This window comes from Sorex fumeus, unplaced genomic scaffold (genome assembly GCF_029834395.1).
Source record: "Sorex fumeus unplaced genomic scaffold, SorFum_2.1 ptg000043l, whole genome shotgun sequence".
Lineage (NCBI taxonomy): Eukaryota > Metazoa > Chordata > Mammalia > Eulipotyphla > Soricidae > Sorex > Sorex fumeus.
In genome coordinates, this window is record NW_026606100.1 from 30,758,755 (window position 1) to 30,777,572 (window position 18,818).

General features: G+C 41.1%; 1 protein-coding gene across 4 annotated transcripts in view; it reads left to right on the forward strand.

Annotated features, from left to right (window-relative positions):
• Positions 1 to 18,818, forward strand: part of BTRC (beta-transducin repeat containing E3 ubiquitin protein ligase) — a 192,649-nt gene that overhangs the window by 161,498 nt on the left and 12,333 nt on the right. For all 4 annotated transcript variants that reach the window (XM_056120445.1, XM_056120446.1, XM_056120447.1 and 1 more), the window contains 5 exons: positions 2,235 to 2,466; positions 6,873 to 7,059; positions 15,669 to 15,765; positions 16,456 to 16,593; positions 17,265 to 17,383. In XM_056120445.1, the coding sequence (XP_055976420.1) occupies positions 2,235 to 2,466; positions 6,873 to 7,059; positions 15,669 to 15,765; positions 16,456 to 16,593; positions 17,265 to 17,383 (773 nt within the window). The remainder of the gene's footprint in view (positions 1 to 2,234; positions 2,467 to 6,872; positions 7,060 to 15,668; positions 15,766 to 16,455; positions 16,594 to 17,264; positions 17,384 to 18,818) is intronic.

Sequence of the window (18,818 nt, forward strand, 5' to 3'; positions counted from 1 at the left end):
ACTGCCTAGACTCAGAGGTTCCAGATCCTTTTTTTCTCCACAATCTGTAACAAATACCTTATTCTCTCATTTCCTTAGTCTCAGTTTCTGTCATCTCTTTAAGGAAACTACCTGGGACCCTTTAGACTTAAGTAAACTTGTTCTTTATGTTTTTTAAAAATGTTTTTTCTGCCTAACATACTGTATATTTAACAAATCAAAACACCACCTCATCATTAGCTCAGTAGCTAATTAGTTCTGTAGGTGGGAAGTCTGGCACCACAGAACTGGGTCCTCTGCTCAGAGTATCATACTGTAGCACTGTCCTCCCATTGTTCATCTTGCTCGAGCAGGCACCAGTAATGTCTCCATCGTGAGACTTATTGTTACAGTTTTTGGTATATCAAATACTCCACGTATAGCTTGCCAGGCTCTGCCATGCAGGTGGGATACTCTCGGTAGCTTGCGGGGCTCTCTGAGAGGGGTGGAGGAATCGAACCCGGGTCAGTGGCGTGCAAGGCAAACACCCTACCCGTTATGCTAAAATAAAAGATATGCGTCAGAGTACAGAAGGTAGGGCATTTGCCTTGCATGAGACCTACTGGGTTTGATTCCTGGCATCTCATATGGTCCCCCGAGTACCACCAAGAGTAATTACTGAGTGCAGAGTCAGTTGTAAGCCCTGAACACCACCTGGTATAGCCCCAAAACAAATAAAAACTTTAAATTGAAAAGATTTTAAATTAGGGCCGCAGCGATAGTACAGCGGTGGGGCGTTTGCCTTGCACACGACAGACCCAAGTTCAATCCCCATCATCCCATATGATCCCCCAAGCACTGCCAGGAGTAATTCCTGAGTGCAGAGCCAGGAGTAACCCCTGAGCTTCACTGGGTGTGACCCAAAAAGCACTGTAGCACACGGTAGCACTGTCCTCCCATTGTTCATCGATTTGCTTGAGCGGGCACCAGTAACATCTCCATTGTGAGACTTGTTACTCTTTTTGTCATATCGAATACGTCACTGGTAGCTTGCCAGGCTTTGCCGAGCGGGCGGGATACTTTCGGTAGCTTGTAGGGCTCTCCAAAAGGGGCGGAGGAATCGAACCCAAATCTGTCACTTGCAAGGCAAACACCCACCAGCTATACTATCGCTCTGGCCCAAATTAATTAAACATATGTTCCTGGCAATAAACTTTTTTTGACATAATTACTATAGAGGATAACTTTGTACTAGTTCAGTAACTGGTGAGTACAGATTCACTTTTGTTGCTTTCTAGTAATAATAGCATGCTTTCACATTTGTTTTCATCTATGTAGCTCCAAATATGCCCTCTTAGGAACTTTTAAAAATGGATGCTTGTTCAGCTAGCAATACTGATTTGAAATTTTACTATGGTATTCTTGTGATTTATTTATTTATTTATTTACTTTTTTGCTTTTGGGTGACCCCCAGTGATGCACAAGGGTTACTCCTGTTTCATGCGCTCAGGAATTACTTCTGGGAGTGCTTAGAGGACCATATGGGATGCTCGGAATCAAACGCGGGTTGACCGCATGCAAGATCGACCTACCCACTGTGCTATTGCTCCAGCCCCTTCCTTTAATTTTTTAAAGAAATATGATTGCTCTTCACAAATATCTGATTACTAATAAAATAATGAGTTCCATAATGCACTGCACTGTAGCACTGTCCTCCCATTGTTCATTCATCGATTTGCTCGAGCAGGCCCAGTAACATCTCCATTTTGAGACTTGTTACTGTGTTTGGCATATTGAATATTTCACGGGTAGCTTGCCAGGCTTTGTCGTGTGGGCGAGATACTCTCGGTAGATTGCCGGGCTCTCCAAGAGGCGCGGAGGAATTGAACTCAGGTAGGCCAAGTCGGCCGCGTGCAAGGCAAACACCCTACCCACTGTAAAGGTAAAGGTAAAGACCCTCCCGTTGATCGTCGATTTGCTCGAGTGGGCCCAGTAACGTCTCCATTGGAGACTTTGTTGTTACTGTGTTTGGCATATCTAATACTCTCGGTAGCTTGCCGGGCTCTCAGAGGGGCAGAGGAATCGAACTCGGATCGGCCATGTTGGCCGCTTGTAAGGCGAATGCCCTACCGCTGTGCTATCACTCCAGCCCCTACCCACTGTGCTATCCAGAAGTTCCATCATATAAACATATAAATATCTCAGAACAGGAAATTACATATTCTCTTCATTTTTAATACTTACTGTTATATATCTCTTTTAATTCACTCTTGCAGACAAAACTTACCAATGGCACTTCCAGTATGATTGTACCCAAACAACGGAAACTCTCTGCAAGTTATGAGAAGGAAAAGGAACTGTGTGTCAAGTATTTTGAGCAGTGGTCAGAGTCCGATCAAGTGGAATTTGTGGAACATCTTATATCCCAAATGTGTCATTACCAACATGGGCATATAAACTCCTATCTTAAACCTATGTTGCAGAGGGATTTCATAACTGCTCTGCCAGGTATGTCAGTGGGTGTTGGTAAGCCATTAATTTGCCTGGGAGATAACTTTACAGTGGTAATGATGCTGAGTCTTCAACTATGTCTTTCTCTCTTTTAGATGTCTTTATTGGCTTGACCTTGACAAATTGAGCCCTACATTCATAACTTTTGGGAATATATATGTATAATATATATAAATATATATGTGAATTAAACCCGGATTATAAAGACTCCTCTTTTTCTCTTTTCCCTACTTTGTGCTCTTCTGTTCATTTTATTTTACTGATACAAAAGTCTTTTCTGAGGTGTTATATGCTTTGATATGTATCTTTTGTTTTGTTTTTGTTTTGTTTTTGTTTTGTTGTGGGGTCACACATGACAGTACTCAGGGACTACTCCTGACTCTATTCTGACGTGGCTCCTTTCAGTGCTCAGAAGACCATGGGGGAATCAAATCCAAAACTCCCCATTATCATATTCAGTCCATGAGCTGTCTCTCTGGCCTCTTGATGTACTCAGATTTGGATTTCTTTGGGGATATATTAGCGGACTATTTAAATAGTAGGAATGAATAAAAATATTTTACATTGAGTGTGTGTGTGGAAACTTATATACACATTTTATATATAAATACATATATTTTATATGCACAGTGTATATATATGTATATATACGTATATACATATATACATATATATAAATAAATACACACACACACACACATATATGGACTCCGCGCCAGACTGTGGGGTAGGTGAGAACCCTCCCCACCCCAAGGGACCCAGCCCCGGCAGCCGACCTCCACTACCCAACCATGGCCACGCTCCAGGCCACTTTATAAGACACTTCTTACCCATTTTCCTCAATTACTACACCCTATCTGATGGGGTTTAGACAGTAGGCAACAAATCATAGAGAAAAATATATAAATATATGCCTCTCAGAGAGCCCAGCAAACTACCAAGAGTATCCCGCCTACACGGGCAGAACCTGGCAAACTCCCCGTGACATATTCGATATGCCAAATACAGTAGCGACAACAGGTCTCATTCCCCAGACCCTGAAAGAGCCTCCAGTCATTGGGAAAGACGAGTAAGAAGAGGCTGCTAAGGGGCTGAAGTGATAGCACAGCGAGTAGTGTAGGGCGTTTGCCTTGCATGTGGCCGACCCGGGTTCGATTCCCAGCATCCCATATGCCGTCCCCCATGTGACACAAAAACCAAAAAAAAAGGCTGCTAAAATCTCAGGGCTCGGAGGGATAGAGATGTTACTGGTGCCCACTCGAATAATTCGATGATCAACAGGATGACAATGATACAGTGATATATACACAGTTAAATATATATGCGCATGTACACCCTCAAAATGCTGTTGAGGTGAGGATGCTGTGAATGTTTACTGAGTGTTTGGTGGTGATCTGGACATCACTATGGTGAATAGGCATCAGTATTTGGGGGAAATACTATCTCAGAAAAAGATAAAAGGTTCTCATCTTGGTAAAAGTTTATTTCCAAAGAAACAAAGAAGAATAAATCTCAAGTGAAATTATCTTGCTGAGTTTCTTCCTCAATTGTTTCATGGTTATAGAGGTTACAGGAAATTTAAAAATATACTTTTGTGTGTATATATGCATATATATATTCCCAGATCCTTACATTCAGAGAGAACTATTAATATTTTCGCAAATAGCCTTCCTGTTCATCTCCCCTCCTCTGTGTAGATTTATTTCCTTCTAAAGTCATAATAAGTTGTTTTTATCATTTTTTTCTTACTGGTTTTTTGTTTTATTTTGTTTTTGGTGTTGGGGCCACACCCAGCAATGCTCAGGGGTTACTCCTGGCTCTGCACTCAGAAATCACTCCTGGTAGTGCTCAGAGCACTATATTGGATGCCTGGATCACTATGTACAAGGCAAGTGCCTTACCCACAGTTCTACGTCTCCGACCCCATTTAATGTGATTTTCCTAAGTATTCCTTCTTTTATAACATAAATTTAATTGATGCATGCATTATTTAACCCCTTTATTGAAGGTACAGGTGGTATTAAATGTTTTTCTTTTTCCTATTTTGAACTATGCGATAGTCTTTTTTTTTGGGGGGGGGGCTACACCCAGCGATGCTAAGGGGTTATTCCAGGTTCTGCACTCAGGAATTACTCCTGGCAGTGCTTGGGAGACCATATGGGACGCTGAGGATCAAGCCCAGGTTGACCATGTGCAAGGCAAATAATGCCCTATCCACAGTATTATCTCTCCAGCCCCAGCATTCTTATTAATTAATCTTTTGGGTAACCTGGAGAAAAAAAATATCAGAGATGAAATTGCTATATTAAAAAATAATATTCTTTTTAAGACTTTTAATACATGCTGCCAAGTTATCCTCTAGGGAAAATATACTAGCTTACACTCTCACTTAACCCTTCCCAAACTGCATAGTACTATTATTTGCTTAATCTTTGCCAATTAGATCTTATTTTAAATTCTGTTTTTCCAAACTTACAATTTAAAATGGCCCTAAAGTATTTATTTCTGAGAAATGGGCCATTTTTAAGTTGAATTTATACCATATATATTTTGTTAAATAGACTTCTTTCTCCTCTTTACTCATTGGATTTTGTTTTAGCCATAGGCAGTTTTCTTTGTGCAAACAATCTTTGTGTAGCTCATTACTGCTCTCTCCCCAATCACTGAGATATGCTACTGTCTTAAGCATTATACCACTAAGAATTGAACAGAAGTTGATTAGACCTGTGTATCCTTTGCCTAATGCCAATCCCTGATGTGTATCTGCTGACCATTTTATAAGATATTAAATCATCAGCCTAATGTTTTACAGACATTTTAACTTATAAACCTACACCATCTGGCTACATTTAGTAAACCAAACTACTTCAAAAATGCCTGTAATCCATTAATGTAATGGGCTTCTTTGGAGTGTTAGGTGAAATTACTTCCAAAGACTTATTATAGGGATATATAGTGAAAGATCAGGAGCAATTTGATGGCAGCCATTAAAAAGACAGAAATGCATTTTGAAAACTTCTGCCAGCATAGAAAGTTTCTATATTAAAGGTGCAGAAATTGTACCATCACTGCTTTCTGTATGAAGAGCTAATTATTATATCTTTAATTGACTTGTAGTCATGTTCTTTTAATAAGATTTTGTAATGGATGCTTCCATCTGCTTATGCTTAAATATGAACATGTGATGCCAACCAACAAGATCAATTTAATTCATTCTTCCCCAAGTCAGCTGAAAAATGTGACTATGTTCATGCAATCTTTAGAATAATGTTTAAGCACACTTGGACTGTTGCTAATGGCATCCTACTAAGTGTATCTTTGTATGATTCAAGGGAAAGCCACAAAATGAAGTGTGGTATTCTCTTTGTTACTTAAGTTTATGCCTAAGGGAGAATATAAAGGGATTCTTCAATATGTGCTATTTAAGACTTTAGCAAATCTCCAGTATATAACCTGTAAAGAAAAATAATTTTGAGTGTTTTGGTCTCACTATGAATTAGAACAGCTGCCAAAGGGTTTTTTTTAGTCTGATCATCCTATTGTATAAGATATATTCCTCTGAAGTCTTGGAGACTTGAGTGATTAGAAATTTTAAAAACCCAGGCAATTTAAATGGCAAAAAAGCTACTTCTGTTTCCTTCTGTATGCCCTACAAAATATTCTCTGAAATTCTAACAAAGTTACAATTGGTCTGAGAATTTTTTTTTTCCAGTTTTTGCCAAATTGTCATTTAGGTTTATAGCAGCAACTATTCTCAAATACAGCTTTTTTTTCTTTTTAACGTTTGAAATTAAACTCATTTTTGAACTTAAACATACCTCTCTGTGTGTCCTCTCGGGATGTTCCTATACCATTCTGTGTTTCCTTCTCTTCTTTCTGCATGCCCAAAATTCTATAACCGAGCTCATTCTGACTTAGTGCCTCTCCCCCAGTACATTTAAAGGATATTTCTTTTACTGAACAGCTTTGGAACTGCAGCAGTAATAGAAACAGTATGAGAAATGGACCTAATATAGAGATTTGGGGGGGTCTGAATCATAGAGTTTGTGGTGCCATCCATAGAACATCCCCCAGTGCTGAAATCCATATAGATAGATGTGAATTGTTTCCTGGAATCCTTTTTATTTTTAATGTCTTGGGGGGTTTGCTCGTTGTTAGCTCTAACTTTCTTATCTAAAGGAAGATGGAAAATACTGTTCATTTCTATAACCTATGGAAAAATTATTGTCACTCATTTTACCCAAGTCTCTGTTTGAAAAAGATGCTGGGCCACACTAGGGACAGTGATGTGCCTTCATAGCAGAATAAATGCTGTTCTGTCTTAAAGGGCCTTTTTTTAAAAAAAAAAAGAAAAGAAAAAAAGATCATTGCTCTTTTCCTTTACCTCCTCCCTTCACCCAAAGCTCGAGGTTTGGATCACATTGCTGAAAACATTCTGTCATACCTGGATGCCAAATCATTATGTGCTGCTGAACTTGTATGCAAGGAATGGTACCGAGTGACATCTGATGGCATGCTATGGAAGAAGCTCATCGAAAGAATGGTCAGGACTGATTCTCTGTGGAGAGGCCTGGCAGAACGAAGAGGGTGGTGAGCCTTTTACTTTTCTGGCTTTCATTGCACTTCAAGTTATGGCTTCTCGTTTGGTCATTGGAATAGTGTTGGAATCAGTGAGACCACTTATTTACTGCAGTGGTGTATAGCCAAAACCTGTTCATATACTCATCAGTCTTTCAGATAACATAAAAATGTGTTAGTAGGGGCTAGAGGGAGAGATAGTATAATGAGTAAGGTGTTTGCTCCCATGCGGCCAACCCAGCTTCAATCCCTAGCACTCCATATGGTCCCCTAAGCACTCTATATAATCTCCTAAAGGGTGATCCCTGAACAGACTGGGTATGTTCCCACACCCAAAAAAGAAAAAAGCGTTTATATTACTTTAAAAAAATAGTGAAAAAACTGACCAGCTCTCTTATTTCAAGCACTCAGAACTCTGGGCAGAAATTGCTATCCTAAAAAGGGCTAATATGCAATTTACAAAGCAGAAGATGACATTTTTTGCTCAGAAGCCATCAGAACCACTTTCCCCTAAAACAGTACACAACAAATAAATATTATCTTCAGGGGAATCCATGCCTTTATTCCATGTCTGTGGTATTTGATTACCTTTGTAATCAAAATTATTTTATGCCCAACTGAAATAAGAACTCTAGCAGTCAGAACAAACGAAAAATGGACATTACTGTAAATTGTTGTTTCTCTTAATTTTCTCAAGATTTTATTGCTTAATCCTGAATTGCTTCAGGCATATAGTTAACAGCCTAAGGGACTTTCCCAGTTTTGTTTTCATTTTCAACAATAATGGCATCATTTCATTAGAACTTCTGAAAGAGATCTTCTATGGATCATTTTCTCCCAGAAGATGTCTTTAGAGTATGTCTATTAGAAAGTCAGGTGTAAGGGCTAAGGAGATGGCTGGAAGACATGCTTTATATGCAGGAAGCCCACTTTAATCAACACTACAGGATCCTCCCTACCCTCCCCCAACACTGTTAGGATTGACCCTTGAGCAGAGACCCAGGCGTCTGCTAAGAAAAAATTCCTTAGGAGTGACGCTCAGTAGACCCTTGAGCAGAGACCCAGAGCCTCTTGAGTACCATGAGGTAAGGCACTAAAGCAAACAAAAAAAAAATTAGGTGTGAGGCCAGAGAGATTGTAAAGAGTTTGTGCTTGCCTTGAACATGACCAGGATGGGTTCTGTTACCAATGCTACATATGGTCCCCAAACATTGCCAGAAGTGATTGCTGAGCACAGCCAGAAATGGCCCCAAAACAAACTAAGAAATTTATTTCCCCTTCTCAATTATGTTTTCTTTATTTCAGTATATAGAAAAAATAGAAACCAAATATTTCTCATCTTATTTTATGCTTTGTAAATAAATTTTTGTTTTGTTTTGGGACCATACCAAATGATGCCCCAGTGCTCAGGAGACCATGTGGTACCAAGGATTGAACCTAAACCTCCTGAATGCATAGCATGTGCTCCGTCCCTTGAGCCATCTCCCCAGCTCCTGGAAATAAATTCTTTAAAGAATGAAAAAGCAAAGCATATAGTTGTATGGCATTCAGAGCCCATCATTTTTCTAACAATATCATGACCAACCTTAGAAATAAGGTTGCTTATATGGCAGTTGCTTAGATGGGAAAATTCTGGGGCAGCTAGGAATAATCCTCTATTCCTTAGGGTGTGGAAAAGTGAAGAGATAAGAAAAAATGAAAAAACTCTCCTCCAAATAACTCCTGACCTAAAATTTCAGAGATTCATTTCCACAGCTGTAAAGGTTTTGTTCCCTGTTAAAATACACCGTTTCCCCATTTGGACCGTAATTGACTGTAAATCTTTGTCAAACTTTGGAAGTTTACAAAATCTTTCCCACCATCCTCACCTCCCGAAAATTGGGATACCGAGTAGATAGACAGATCTTGGCAGATGCTTACGAAAATGCCAAAGATAAGCAGTAGACATAGGTTCCCCAATTTTCCTTAGGAGTGACGCTCAGTAGCAGTATCTGTTATGTTATAAAGCCGGGGGGGGGGGGGGGGGGCGGGTGCGGGAATCATTGAAAGGATGTCTTTTGTACCTTTTAAAAGGGAATGTGAAGACATGACTGAGAAATTATTTAGGATCTAGTACTCACCACTCTCTCCCCTATCTTTAGCACTATAGCTCTGTCCTCCCATTGTTCATTGATTTGCTCGAGGGGGCACCAGTAACGTCTCCATTGTGAGACTTGTTACTGTTTTTGGCATATTGAATACGCCACGGGGAGCTTGCCAGGCTCTGCTGTGCGGGCGGGATACTCTCAGTAGCTTGCCAGGCTCTTCGAGATGGGCGGAGGAATCAAACCCGGGTTGGCTGCATGCAAGGCAGACGCCCTACCCACTGTGCTCTGCTCTTTAGAGTATCCTTTCAAAATTCTGACTGTATTTCCTTAACTTTAGGGACATTTACCATCTTAACTTGAGATGGTCTCATGAAATCACAGCTGCTTTTCCACCCCATGGAAAACTCTTCCAGTATCCCTTTAGCTCTTTAAGTATTTGTAAATGATGCATTTCTTGGTTAGTTTTCTGCTTCAAGTTTAGGATCAATAAAGTCTTTCACACCTTTCCTAAAATTTTATTTGAGGGCCAGAGCTGTAGTACAGTTGATAGGCATTTGCCTTGCATGCAACTGACCCATGTCCAATCCCTGGCACCTCAGGCCCCACCAGGAGTTATCCCTGAGCACAGAACCAGGAGTGAGTCTTGAGCATTGCTGGGTGTCAGGCGCCCCCCCCCCTTCATTTGAAAGGTTCCTCCCAAATACATAGATACAGTTTTTTTTTCCTTTTTCATAATTGTATTTATTGAATCACCATGAAAGCAGTTACAAAGCTTTCAGGTTTAAGTCTCAGTCATACAATGAAACACCTGTACCTTCACCAGTGCCTATTTTCCACCACTAAAAACCCCAGTATATCCACATCCGACACCCTCCCCCTTACCTGTGGGGCAGATGATTTCCACATTACTCTCTCTCTACTTTGATTACATTCAATATTTCTATACCAGATCCACCATTATTATTTGGGATTTTACCTTAACACTCAACACTCAGATCTGCTGATAAGGCAACAGTAGAGAATTTATTTTCTATTGCTGGTTATGAATAACTTATGATGTTGCGCGGCCGCAGAAGTGGCAGTGCAATTTTGGAATTCCGAAATTTTAACAATTAAATCTTAAGGGATTTCTGCCAAAACCTGCTGGATTCTGAGATTTGTTCCTGAGTCTCTGGGATCATGGCCATTGATCAGGAGCCAGAGACGCCGTTCGTGGGTGGTGACTTGGGATCACTGGGAGGGGAGGAAAGGGCCGGCTCCACCCTCATCCCTTCAGGCCCTGCGTGTCTCATCACTGAGGGCCCAAACCTGACTGTCCAGTGTCCTCTGGAGGATGGCGACCACTGAGCCACCAGGGGGAACAGGCCAAGGAATGAAACCTATTCCCACCTGGGATAGCCCGGCGCTGGTAATCTACTGGACCGGACGCAGTTCTGTCAAAAGCTGCTGGGTTCCAAGATTTGTTTCTGAGTCTCTTGGATCATGGCTGTTAAGCAGTTCTATCAGAAACCAGAGAGGCCTTGCCTCCAATTATATAGCTGAGCCGGAGGTGGTTTGTGGGTGTGTCTCCCAGAAACCTAACTTTTGGTGGTTTACTTTCTTGGTAAACTTTGCCCCAAGTATTTGGGATCTGGCCAAAGGCACAGCAGCAATTTTGGGATATCTAGAAGTCTGAAGATGGCATCAGGCTGCTGATGCACTCGCCTCACAGGTACAGATTGACTTGCTGGTGGTACCATACCCCTAATAGTTTTTTTTTTTTAAGCTTTGATTTAGGGGGCAGAGTGATAGCACAGTGGAGAGGGCATTTGCCTTGCATGCAGCCAACCTGGGTTCGATCCCCTGCATCCCATATGGTCCCCTGAGTACCTCCAGGAGTCACTCCTGAGTGCAGAACCAGGAGTAACCCCTGAGCATTGCCGGGTGTGACCCAGAAAGCCAATAAATAAATAAACCTTTGATTTTTACTGTCCTATATCTAGGTCAATTGATAGCATATACTTGGGATATGAAATCTTTCGTTTTCTCTCTTGACTAACACTGAATGTGCTTTCTCTGCTCAGTAATAGTAACTCTTAAAAGTATAATAAAAGACCACTTGGGAAAAGTCTCTTTTCTTAATCAGCAGATCACATTTTATGATAACATTTGAATTTAATGTCTAGCATTTATCATTTACTCACTAGTGATACTAGGCATTTAACATAGAAGCAGTCCCTATTGTCATAGAGCTTCATCATAAAAGGTTTTGACTTACAGCAAAGCTGCAGATAGTGAACTCATTTTTTAACAACTACCTGCTGTTTTTGCTAGCGCCATTGATTTTTAAAAAATTCAGATAATTTATGAACAAGTCCTGGTAAACACAGTAAAATCAAATGCTACCAATGTTGATATAATTTTTCTTTCTGTACTTGTAGAGTAGTTTTATTGTATAGGAAGAAATTCCTAGGATGCGTGGGCCAGGTAGATAGTTCAAGTTTCTAGAGTATATGCATTGTATGTGTGAGACCCTGAGTTTGATCCCCAACACCACATTGCTCCCTGCATGACACTGCCAGTTTCCCTGGTGGTTCCTCAGCACTGCTGAGCCCAGACAAGATTTCACCTTTCAATCATTGAACCATCTGGCAAGGTTGAACCAATGTCACCAGAAGTGGGTCTTGCAGGGCTGGAGATAGAATACAGCACATAGAATGTTTACTTGCACGTGGCTGGCCCAGGTTCTATCCTGGGCATCCCCTAATGCCCCCCAAGTACTACCCAGAGTAATTCCTGAGTGCAGAGCTAGGAGTAATCCCTGAGAATCACCAGGCGTCTCCCCTCACAAAAAAAAAAAAAGTGGCCCCTGAGCCCTCTGATTATTATTGCTTCAGAGACCCTTCAAGAAATCCTGGAGTTCCTGGGGTCTGGGGCAATAATCCACCAGGTAGGGTGTTTGCCTTGCACGCGGCTGACCTGAGTTCGATTCCCAGCATCCCATATGGTCCCCTGAGCACCACCAGGAGTAATTTCTGAGTGCAGAGCCAGGAGTAATCCCTGAGCATCGCCAGGTATGACCCAAAAGGCAAAAAAAAAAAAAAAAAGAAAGAAAGAAATCCTAGGGTTCCTGTATTCCTCAAGATTCAGTGGAGAGGGGGTATGGTGCCTCCAGCAGGTCAATCTGTACCTGTGAGGCGAGTGCATCAGCAGCCTGATGGCAATGTCAGGCCTTCAGATACCCCAAAATTGCTGCTGTGCCTTTGGCCAGACCCCAAAAAACTTGGGGCAAAGTTTACCAAGAAAGTAAACGGCCAAAAGTTAGGTATGTGGGAGACACACCCACAAACCATCTCGGGTTCAGCTATATAATTGGAGACATGGCCTCTCTGGTTCCTGATCGAACTGCTTAACGGCCATGATCCCAGAAACTCAGAAACGAATCTCAGAACCCAAAGGCTTTTGGCAGAAATGCGTCCTGTTCCTGCGGTAGGTTACTGGCGCTGGGCCACTCCAGGTGGGAATAGGTTTTGTGCCTTGGCCTGTTCCCCTTGGCGGCCTGGTGACAGTCATCCTCCAGAGGCCACAGGACAGTCAGGTTTGGGCCGGCAGTGACGAGACATGCAGGGCCTCACCAGATGGGGTGGAACCGGCCCTTTCCTCCCCATTCCAGCGGGACCCCGAGTCGCTGCCTACAAACAGCCTCTCTGGCTCCTGATCAAGCTGATTAATGACCATGATCCCAGAGACTCAGAAACAAATCCTGAAACCCAGTGACTTTTAGCAGAAATGCATCTGGACCACATACACGGCCATGGCTCCAGAGGCAAAAAGACTTAATCCAGAGCCCGGCAGCTTGCAGCTGAAAAGTGAAAGGACCATGCATTAAACTATGTCACCATGCCTCCGTTGCTCCCTTCTGCCTCTTCCCGCCCCCTCCCCCCCACAGCAAGGTGGCCACCGCCTCAGAGCTTATAGGAAAGCCAGGTATGAGCCGGTGGTGACAGGGCAACTGCAGTCTCATGGGAAGGGGGCGGTACCGGCTCGTCCTTCATGCCCAACCGAGGTCCTTAGTTACCCCCCACGAATGGCTCTCCGGCACAGCCATAACACCAAACACACAGAAACCAATCTCTAAATTATCTGGCTCTTTGCAGAAATCCAAAATTGTGTGTCCGCAATAGTGGTCGCGCAACATTATATGATTCTCATAACCAGCTATAGAAAACAAAGTATTTCACAATGCCTTTTCAGCAATTCTGATTGTTGGGGGGAAATTCTAAACAATAATGATGCATCTTTTGTCAAAATGATGAATGTAATCAATGTAGAGAATAGTTCAGTAGAAATCATCTGCCTCACAGGCATTGGGTAAAGTGGGAGGGGGGGTATAGTGGGTTCTTGGTGGTGAAATGTGAGTACTGTTGAAGGGAAAGGTGTTTGATCATTGTATGACCGAGACTTAAACCTGAAAGCTTAGTAACTTTTCCCACAGTGATTCAATAAATAAATATAAGACGAAAAATAAATAAAACTATGAAAAAAAAAGTAATGTGGAGTTCATGCCAAATTCAATCAGCTAATCAGTGGCTGAATAAATAGCAGTACTCCTACATTTAAAAAAAAAAGATTCAATGGAGAACAAGAACCATAAGTAATGTCGGACATTGAGATACATTAGAGCATGGACTCTGAAGTCAGTCATGGATTCCATTCCCATGTCTACTCACTATACGACCTTGGGCAAGGTACTTAAAGTTTCTGACACGTGATTTATTTCTCTGTAATGTCAATGTAGTGATTCTTACCTCATTAAAGGATGTTGGAATTGATAATACATAATTTTAAATACATATTTAAAATACATATTTAGAATCTTAATTTGAAAATCTTATTTGCTTGTTTTTGTTTTGTTTTTGAGCCACAACTAGTGATGCCTTGGACTTACTCCTGGCTTTGCACTCAGGAATCACTCCTGGCCGGACTCAGGGGACCATATGTGGTAAAAGAGATTGAATACAGGTCATCCATGTGCAAGGGAAGCTCCCTACCACTGTATTATTACTCTGGCACTTACTTATGCAATAGGTTTATAGAACAAGAGAAGTCTACCTTTAAGATAGAACTCTTCCTTACTGTGTCCTGTTTGCTCTTTTCTTTATGTTAGTGTGTAGTGTCTTACTATTAGTCCTTTTTGTTTGGGTGTTTGTTTGTTTGTTCTTTTGGGTCACATCTGGCGATGCACAGGGGTTACTCCTGGCTATGCACTCAGGAATCACCCCTGGCTCTATTAGTCCCTTTTTAAAAAAATTATTATTAAGCGTCTTCATTGCAGATTTGTTTCTCTGTAACACAGAAATCAGAGCCAGCTACCTTCCTGATAGGAAATTTTCTCAACTAATTTTCAAGGTGTATAAATAGGACAGGGGCAGGGAAGAAACATCTCCTGGAGACATCAAACAATTAATTATATTGTAATGGAGCTACAGAGGGAGGAGTGGCTGACTGGCCCAGAGAAAACATGATTTTTCTGGTGCCAGGATTACACTCAGAGGCATTTCTGTCTATCTCCACTTTGCAAGGCACGGTGCCAGTGAGAGAACAGCAGTTAGTACACCCATAGTGGGGTTTACTAGCTTCCACACCGTGTTTGGTGGGTTCTTAACTTCAGGATGAAGAATTAAATTTTTTACCCAGCAGGAAGTGATTGCCATTTACTGTTTGGGGGGGGGTGGTGGCGGGTAACAAAGATTTAGCTTGGAATATGAATATTTCAGAGATCTGCTCTCACAAGGAAGGAGATGCTACCAAATACTGCTCACTTGAATCTAGGAAAGGCAGTAAAATGCACGTATGGATGTACAGAGCCAGGAACACATCTGTGAAAGCCAATTTCATGCCTTAGATTTGACAGCACAGTGCTCTTAGGAGTGCTCTTAGGCATTTCTTTTCATCTTCCATACCTGCTGCTGGACAGACACTCCTGTGATCCCTTTGTTTTCTGTCGACATAAACTGAATTGCTCCTTTTAAAACCCAGCTACACTGATCGCCGGCAGCCTGGTGAGCCGCAACACACCTTTTCCCACATAAATGAAGATTAGAAAATGTGCTGTCTGTGACAGAGGCACAACGGAGCTGCCTAAGCTGCTAAGCTTCAGTGACACTAGCACACTTCAAAGGTTGTCACCAGCACCAACAAAAGTTTCAGGAGAGAAGACCAATGAATCAGACCGATGTATCAGAGGTCTGATAGACCAGGAAATAGATTCCAGTCACATTGTATTCTGGCTTTCTGCTAATATAATATTCCCAAAGCCCTGTCGTTGATAGTTTGATAGTCTATTTTTGGAATTGATTTGTTTTACCCAAAAGCAAACTACTGTTGACTGAGTTCCTTAGACCCCAGAAAGTTACCTTCTGATGTGGAGGCTCCTGAAATAGAGCTTAACTCTGCACCTCTAGTTGTGGAGATTTTATGAAATGGTAACTGTGAAGAGACTTTGAAGAAATAAAATGTTTAATATTATTGTTCTTACTGGAATTTTTTTTTTAGGGGACAGTATTTATTCAAAAACAAGCCTCCTGATGGGAATGCTCCTCCCAACTCTTTTTATAGAGCTCTTTATCCTAAAATTATACAAGACATTGAGGTAAGTATCTGTGCATATCTGGATATTTACCAAATACTAAAGAATCATGAGCATTCTTCACTGGCAACATTATTACAACAAATCTGTTAAAGTGTATTGATATGGGTTGAAAATCAATTCCTTGGGCCAGAGCGGAGAGGGCATTTGCCTTGCACACAGCCAACCCAAGTTTGATCCCCAGTTGATCCTCAGCATCCCATATGGTCCCCCAAGCACCACCAGGAGTAATTTCTGAGTGCAGAGCCAGGAATAAACCCTGTGCATTGCTGGGTGTGACCCAAGAAGACAAAATGAAAAGGAAAAAACATCAATTTTTTACAAATGAATAGGATAGATAAATTGCTAGCCCCGTTCCAATAATCTTTTTCATTGTTTAATATATATGCATGAAAGAGAATGATATCTTCATACAGTAACAGTGAGAAAAATGGCTACCAAGTATGTAAACCCTGACCTTCAACGGTTCAGAACTTGCCATCTATTGGTAGCAGTCTTTTCCCACCAGGTTTATTATTTAATTGATCATGTTATATGTAGGGGAGTTCCAGAAAAATATTTGAAGATTTCTGGTTCACATTACCTTATGTGTATCCCATAGAGTGAAGCAGTGAGTGTTTGTCATTGGTTTCCATGAAAGTCTAGTTCCAGTCCATTCCTAGTAACTACCTCTTTACAATTTTATCTTCTCAGACAATAGAATCTAACTGGAGATGTGGAAGACATAGTTTACAGAGAATCCACTGCCGAAGTGAAACTAGCAAAGGTGTTTACTGTTTACAATATGATGATCAGAAAATAGTAAGCGGCCTTCGAGATAATACCATCAAGGTGAGGTCTCTTCTTCAGTTGTGGGAATGTAGCTGAAGGAATCATTCACAAAGCAATCCAAGGGCTGGAGCAGTAATTTAGTTGGTAGTGTGCTTGCCTTACACATGGCCGACCTGGGTGTGATTTCTAGCACCACAGATGATCCCCTGAGCCCTGCCAGGAGTGATCCCTGAACACAGAACCAGGAGTAAGCCCTGAACACTGTGGGTGTGGCCCAACAACTAAAACTACCCCAAAAGAATGAACTCTATTCTATGCATTATTTCTAGTGAGTAAATGAGAGTCTTAGATCGTTTCCAGCAGTTAAAGCCAAAATCATTTTCCTAAAGGACAGCTCCCTTCATCCTCTCTTCCCCACTCCTTCTCCAGAGAGCCTACAAATGGACAGTTCCAGGGTTAAGTTTCCTTCTTGATGTGCACTGAATAGGCTATTACTCTTTTGGCCCTCACATAATTATAGGCTTTCCCGGTTGGTTAATGAAAAGGATAAAGTCTGCATTAGTACTGAAGCCACATGTAGATAGGTTCTTAGTTATACCTATAGAAAAGAATGCATTCCACACTACTCTGGGCTTTGATTCTTTGGGGGAATCAAACACATAATAGAGCCAACAAGTCTCTGCAGCACCCCATTATCACAGTGATCAAAAGGATCTTATTTGCCATCCTAGATCTGGGATAAAAGCACATTGGAATGCAAGCGAATTCTCACAGGCCACACCGGCTCTGTCCTGTGTCTCCAGTATGACGAGAGGGTGATCATAACCGGATCATCGGATTCCACTGTCAGGTAGAAACTTTCAGATAATCTTTTAAACTCTAAAATATCAGATCCACTCTGTTGTTTGTCATAAAGAGTAACTATGTATATATCTGTATGAACACAATTTTGAAACTTCACAACTAGAAGAATAAACCACTAACTCCCCCCGTCATCTGTGTCAATCTCAAACTAGAAAACTTGATTTAGGAATGATTTTTAAAGTAGGTTTGCATTTTTGGACATTTAGGAAACTATACGTTCTGTTGTAATTTTGGACGATTTGTTTATTATAGAAACTTGGTAAAAACCTTGTATTCCTTACAAAAATTGCCTCACCAGAGGAATGATCTGAACAGAATGAAGCTTTCCTTTCAGGCGGTTATAACTGTAGTGCACGCGTGCATTATCTCTCTTAGAATGTGTACAGGTGAGCAATGCTTGCTCTTTGCCAGCCCCTCCCCTGCTGTCCCTGCAGTTTTTAATTGCAAACTCCACTCACAAGGGGCTTTCATTTTCCAGAGGCGTTAGTGATTTGATGACACAGCCATTTACTGCTGGAGTCCAGTGTAGCTTGAGTTCTGGGTACCAGCAGCACTGCTGGAAACCTCTGTAAGGAATTTTGCCTGAAGCTAAAGGATTTAGCAAACACAATGCATCAAAAGTAACCTTAAAAAAAAATAAGGGGGGAAAAAGGCAGTTAACTGCATTGTTAGAGTCTCTGAAGTTAAATGTTTACTATTTCAAGTTATCCTCTGTGAATAGAAAAGTCTGTTTCTATTTCTTGTCTTTTAACTTAAAGGCATAGCAAACTCAGTTCTTTTCGTTAGTAACAGAATGTTTATTTATGCTTATTGAGTACCTAGAGGAAGCAGATACATTGTGGAGACTGCCATCATTTATAGGATAGGGAAACACATTTTCTTTAGAGGGAATTAATCTGGAAAGGGAAAAAGTTACAAAAATCAACGTAATTAAATAAAATAGACTAATCGAAGTAAACTGTGTCATCACACAAAAGTCTTCTGCTCTGCGGTAAAATCCATATTTATAGTAGGGCAACAACTGACTCCTATACTTTTTAGAGTACACAGTGAAGCCTTCCACTTAGATTCAAGGACCTACTGTGGTACTTGACCTGTGTGTGAAATTTAAAAACCCAGGGTTATCAAATTCAGATCCATACTAAGTCTTTTGGACCTAGGTTAGTTCTGGTTCCTGAGGGTATAAATGCTCTGCTCTCAGTTTCCCAGTTTTACATGTATTTTATTAATGGTATGCAACCCAGTGTCAGACTTCTATATTTTCTGAAACCTGAGCCCAATTAGTAGATGTTGGTGACTACTACGTGATGTCTTATTGAATTCAAGTATATTCCCCAGTCCAGCTCTCTATTTCTATCACTTCCTAATGGTCCTCAACTCAACCTTTAAACTATGAAAGAAGAGTAGGGAATAACACTAAA